The sequence below is a fragment of the Sphaeroforma arctica genome (genome assembly GCF_001186125.1).
Source record: "Sphaeroforma arctica JP610 unplaced genomic scaffold supercont1.880, whole genome shotgun sequence".
Taxonomy (NCBI): Eukaryota; class Ichthyosporea; order Ichthyophonida; genus Sphaeroforma; species Sphaeroforma arctica.
This window is the reverse complement of record NW_014039678.1, coordinates 22899-28993: the sequence shown is the minus strand read 5'-3', so window position 1 is coordinate 28993 and position 6095 is coordinate 22899. Positions and strand designations below refer to the sequence as shown.

The following is a 6095-nucleotide window of genomic DNA, read 5'->3' as shown; positions in this document are numbered from 1 at the left end:
TACCTTCATCCTCACACGAACTCTTACTAGTCGAAAAGATTTGTCAGCGTAAAGACGTATAAAGGGATGCGACGCAGGATATGCCATCTCGTTCAAACAGACTACTACAGAAGTGCAGAACCCTTTGTATTTTCTGTTGGAAATTGTTTTACTATTCTGGTATACAATTTCCCTCGGCCAGCAAATGTAAATCATATCATGGCCGCCAGAGTCGTATATTTTCTTTATTCTTTAGAGTGGGTCATGGACAGATTTATTTACGGATACTGTTGAGCCATTTATGGAAGTACACTATAGCATGTTCTCTCATACGCTCGTCTGTCTAATGCCGTGCGGTGCTGTGCTATATGAGAAACTACATACTACCATGCACACAATTTAATTGTATGGCTTGAATTCGAATATGACGCCTCGAAAACCTGACAACTCAGCACGCATAACGCAAACGGCTAGTACTTCTGGTTTATTCCACGAATTTGAAGAGCCAATTTACAGAGAACAGTCTTATCAGCTGAAACCTTTATTGTGTGTTCAAGAGTTTTCAAGGTGAACGAGGCACAACTAAGGTGCATGAAGTGATTCATAACAAACTTTTTCAAACTGTAACCCAAGTCAATCCGAAGACTTTTAAGTGTAACGATTTGATAGTTATGTAACAAATCAATTCCACACACACGCACACACACATATATATACATACATATATACATGAATATAAATATATACATATATATATATTAAATGTATAATTTGCACACACACACACACACACACATATATATATATATATACATACATAATTCATTTATGCATGCATACATGCATACATGCAGGCATACATAAAACATACATACATACATACATAACTATATGCACGCATACATGCCTACAAAAAAACATTTTTTTGTCCTGTTCGTCGCTTTACATGTGTCATACATATATACGTCATATACATGCACGCATGTATGTATACATGCAGACGTACACACAAAAATACGAACACCCACACACACACGTGTGTATGTGCACACAAAACGTATACACGTATAGACCACTGTATACTGGGGTTTCTGTAGGCTTCTGGACTCTTGGTTGTTTGAGGGCCCACAAATGGGTCTAATAGCGATACGGACGTTTTTTGGCGACATTCATAGCCTCCTAAAAAAAGAAGCTATGTGATATTTAGATGTGATATTGTCATAAGGGACAAGAAAAGCTTACACTTTCAGTTAAAAATTGTAGCCTGTAGGGCGTAGGTGTGAAATTAGGCTGTAGAGCTGCCTGTGGCCTGCTTTTCTAAAAATAGGCCAATAGGTGAACTCTACTAGAGAGTAAATACATAAATATTTGTATTTGTGTTTTGTTTTGTTTTGTATCTTGTGAAGAAATAACAGGAAAAACCAAAAAAAAAAACGTCAAAAATAAAGTGCCACGCAGCCCACGCGGGCCACGGCGCTACGCTGAGTCGCTGCCACAATTTTGCTCAAAGGCTCACAGACCCCGACACACACAATAAAAGAATAAGACGAGATTGTTTGTATTAAAAAAAAATAAAAAATAGATGGACATCCCACCTCCTGGCACCAGCCCCCGGGGCCCGGGGCCTCGGCCCTCCAGCCTCCAGGAGTCCAGGCACCAGCCACCGCCCACCAGCCTACCAGCCAGGTGTCCAGCGAGTGTCCCACCAGACTTATAGCTGTGACTCCTGTGAGCAACTGAGCATGTGACTTCACTCTAGGAATCTTAGAAATATTTACTTCGAGCGCATGACAGAATTTGTTTTTGAAAAACGACTATTTGTCCACGTGTAGTTTTGTCAAAAATAATAGTAAAGCAATCCAGTTCTACAAACTATATATATATATTTTAAAATAAATAAATAAATACATGGTATAGAGTAACTGTGAGTAAAACCAAGTGGCAAGAAGTGACCAACACCAGTAAGATGCGAGTAGTGAGACCAACGCCCAAACAATACACATCATGTGACATATATGACGATCAATAAAACAAAAAAAACTTCTTGATCGGAAGTATTTTAGTATTGACATAAATATGTCAGACTACCAGAGTACCAGTGCCAGACTGCCAGAGGCTGAGGCCCTGAGGGCCTGAGTAGCTGAGTCCCCGTGACCCCGTGACCCTGACTTTTACTACCTACATAACCCCCTGTACATCACTTTCAGTGTTCGCTGTTGACTCTCGTTGAGGCTTAGCCTCATATCGTTTGGCGTCATGTAAATAAAAGTTGATTTTTAAACGTTTAACAGATTTTTTTTTAGCATTGCAACGTATTCTAGTATATTTTGACCTGTATATTGTGACCTGAATAGTGCACCTATTCTAAAATTTTTGGTCTCATTTTCGATACCAGAATGTGTCGCCAAAACTAAATTATGGTATGTATAATTGTATATGCCCATTGCCTGACCTGGAATATGGCCCTTCTAGTAAAAACTGGACACTAAAATGGAAGTATACGTTTGATTTTAAACGTTTAACAGATCACTTATTTGCGTTGCAAGAGGTTAGTGTTCACTGATGACTGTTAAGGTTCAACCTATTTTAAAAAAAAATTGTTAACTGGTGACAAGTTGACAACTTGTGACTTATGGGTTATGACGAGTTGACGACTTTAAAAACGAATTAAGTTGAAGAGGAGACGACTTTTCAGTTTTTCTCTTTTTGTGGACTTGAACTTGTGTGTGTGTCTGTGTGAGTTGTGTCTTGCGATTTGTGAAGTATTTTTTGTCTTTACATAAAAAAACAAAAAAGTAAATGTCAAAACGCACGCCTAGTAGAGAGAGCCTATAACAAAAAATATAAATTATAAGGGCAAAATGCCAAACAGAAACAGTAAAAAAAATACTATTGCGGCCATCCGGAGTAATTACTCCGAAGTAAGATGATATCGATCAGTTTAATTGAATATGACTGGCTGAACTTGTTGTTTCATCTTTACAACGTACCAAAACAAACACTTTATATAAATTTATTGAGATGAGCAATCCGAAATCCAAATATAGGCAACTCTGTAGATTTTTCACAAAGAATTATCGATTGCAACGATTTTTTTAATATATGTAGGTGCTATTTAATTGGACATCCGCTAAAAAGGTTGTCCGATTTGCACTTCACTGCACAGTTCACAATTCACATTAAGTTTATTAGACTTCAGACAACTTGTTACTGGTTTAAAACATTTATCGGCGGTGTTATATTGCGGCTACTCTTTCAATAGAGTAGAGGGTTATGTATGCTGAGTGCAGAGTGCAGAGTGCAGATTATAGAGTTGCAGACTTCTTGCAGAATGCGGATTGTAACTTACAGCGATCCAAACTTCTTGAGTGTAAGTTGTACTCTTGTTGTACGTCTTGACTCTTGTAGTCTACGAGTCTTCGACTCTACGTAGAGTCGTAGACTCCAATCACTCCATCACTCCTGCTTCTTATTTATTTAAACATTTGGTTTCTGTCCAGCCTTTGGAGAATATGAGTATTGATGTAATACGAATTGGGAATGAGTTGGGACTTGAAACTTGGGAGTTAGGGCTTGGGACCTGGAGTGGGACCTGAAGGCTGAGGGCTGAGGCCTGGCCTTCGGCCTGACGGCCCAGGCCCCTGGGGGGCGGGAATCGGGATGAGGGCGGCTGAATCGCTGAGAGCCTGGACTCCTGGAGGGTCACTGTCTCACTGAGAGTTGAGACTTTTTTAACCCTTTTCGGAAAGTTCGGGGCCTTGAGTGATGACTGATGAGTCTTGAGTCTTGACTCTTTCTCTTGTGGACAAAACAAAAATATTTTATAAAATACTGAATCCTGTACTAAATTTGATGTCGTATAAAATAAAAGAGTATATTTCAAATTATTATGTTTTATATACATAGCGCAACGGATATGTCCTATGTGGACAAAATATTTTATAAACACTGAACCCTATACTATATTCGAATTGTATAATATATAGTATGTTTAAATTATTATGTTTTATATATAGCGCAACGGCTAGAGAGCTCGTCAACACAAACAATTCCTACTATGGAAGTCGCAGACAGCAGTCCAGCACTAATAATATTTCATTTTCATACTGTAATTTGTGTTCTTGTGAGGTTAACTTTTATTTAAAAAAAAAGACCGGCCTGATTGTGAATTGTGATCTGTGAGTTGTGAGTTTGTGAGTTTGTATGTGTTTAGGTGTACGCGTGTGTGACTGTGTGAACTGTGAACAGTGAACAGTGAACAGTGAACAGTGAACAGTGAACAGTGAACAGTGAACAGTGAACAGTGAACAGTGAACAGTGAACAGTGAACAGTGAACAGTGAACAGTGAACAGTGAACAGTGAACAGTGAACAGTGAACAGTGAACAGTGAACAGTGAACAGTGAACAGTGAAGTCTGAAGTCTGAAGTCTGAACTGTGAAGTTGCTTGTGCCATTGTGACTCATGGGTCATGCAAGTTGTGACCAATACATTTTTATTTTATTTCAAGAAATATGACTGAGTCACTGTGAGTCGTGACTCGTGAATCGTGAGTCTTGAGTCTTGATTCTTCACGGAGTCTTGACTCTTCAGAGGTGAGTCTCTGAGAGTCTGATGACTGAGTGACTGAGAGTCTGTCTGAGACTCTGAGACTCTGAGTGTCTGAGTGGCTGAGAGCCTGTTAGAAAGTTTGAGACACGTGAGTGACGCGACTCGCGAGTATGTTCAGCTTTCATTGAGTACTCTCAAAGTGCTTGACTATTTATATATCAGAGTATCGTTTGACACTGATTAATTTGTTTTAAAACAGAAGGTAATGTAATTTTTTTGGGTATGCACGAACCAGCACTGTCCAGCAGTCGCCAGTCCAGCAGTGAGAAGTCAGAGTACTGAGACACAAATAGTGAAAATATACAACAACATACAAAAGTCAAACACATACATTGCACGAGTTCATTGATTCGCATCTCAGCAATTCAAAATGACGAAAGCTTTTACGATTAGAAGTTCTATAATAGCGGCGATTGCTATTTTATGCATGGTAAGCACACAATTGTTTCGTTTAAGTTACCTATATGCTGTCTTAAAAATGGCTTGATGATCAAAATCACTGTTATACTTTTAATAGATTGTAGATCTTATTGAAGTCTGTTTAACACACGTTTGTAGCCAGCCTTACTTACGTCCATAAGCTCATTCCCAATGCGATTCTTTCTTGTAGATATCGCCAGCTATATCTATCGCAGTCCGGGATACAGAGGATGATACCTCGGCGTCAGAAGTTGCCGAGATTGAGACCGATTCCGCCGATCTCGAAATCAATTCTGCAGATGCGACGGACGTTGAAATCGCATCAGACATGGAGACAATGCCAGCGATATTTACTGAGGAACAAGTTGTTCAAGCTCGTGCGGAAGGCATCGATCTTTGCACGTATTTTGGTATGTCTGTCTATCGGTAGTTTTAATTTTCAGTGTAGAAGCGCAACAGCATGTCCTACCATTGACAATCACAAGTATCGTAAGTATTTAGTGAAGAAGTATGTGCATTGCCATATTTTTAATGCAATGAATTCGTAAATCTAAGTGGTCAAATAATGAAGATTCGACATGTAGTGAATGTACAGTTTCGTGGCGTATAGGTTGTACGTTGTTTCACTTCTTCATCAGTACCTTGACAGTATAAGCATTGTACATAGGCTCGGATTTACTGAGAAACAAGCTGACAAATTCACTTTTTTTCTTTTCGCAGGGGGTATCTCGTTTTTCGGACATGAAGACCACAATGAGGTCTGCTGTAGTAAATCCTGTGGCGAGTGCGGTGCCGGAGGGTGTGGTGATAGAGACGGCGGTTATGACAGTTGTTGTATAAGTGGTATTATAATTGCGGAAAAGGTATGCGCCGATGGGCAAGATGCACCATGCGTACTCCCGGGTTTACCTTTATCGCCCTTCTAAATTCCGAGCAAGAGAACTTATTTTGAGCCTATTCCATGGGCAAAGACACAAAGAAATAATTAGTCATCAGTATTTCACTACGTACCTCTATAACATAACAATAAATCGCCGCACGGGCAAGCTGCCACGGCTTCCATCCTTCAATCGTGTCATATCTTCA

At 39.5% G+C, this 6095-nt stretch overlaps 1 protein-coding gene across 1 annotated transcript; it reads left to right on the top strand.

Moving 5' to 3' along the window:
• Positions 1 to 4807: 4807 nt before the first annotated feature.
• Positions 4808 to 6095, top strand: SARC_09060 (hypothetical protein). The gene is made up of 3 exons (XM_014296942.1): positions 4808 to 5019; positions 5200 to 5419; positions 5730 to 6095. Exons 1-3 carry the CDS (start codon positions 4960 to 4962, stop codon positions 5933 to 5935), a joined length of 486 nt encoding a protein of 161 aa, XP_014152417.1. The 5' UTR covers positions 4808 to 4959; the 3' UTR covers positions 5936 to 6095.

What these genes read in the sequence shown, in the direction of transcription:
- SARC_09060 (XM_014296942.1), top strand. Translation starts at nt 4,960, where the DNA reads ATGACGAAAGCTTTTACGATTAGAAGTTCTATAATAGCGGCGATTGCT. An exon ending in CGATTGCTATTTTATGCATG is followed by an intron (nt 5,020 to 5,199) that starts GTAAGCACACAA and finishes TCTTTCTTGTAG; the next exon opens with ATATCGCCAGCTATATCTAT. An exon ending in CGATCTTTGCACGTATTTTG is followed by an intron (nt 5,420 to 5,729) that starts GTATGTCTGTCT and finishes TTCTTTTCGCAG; the next exon opens with GGGGTATCTCGTTTTTCGGA.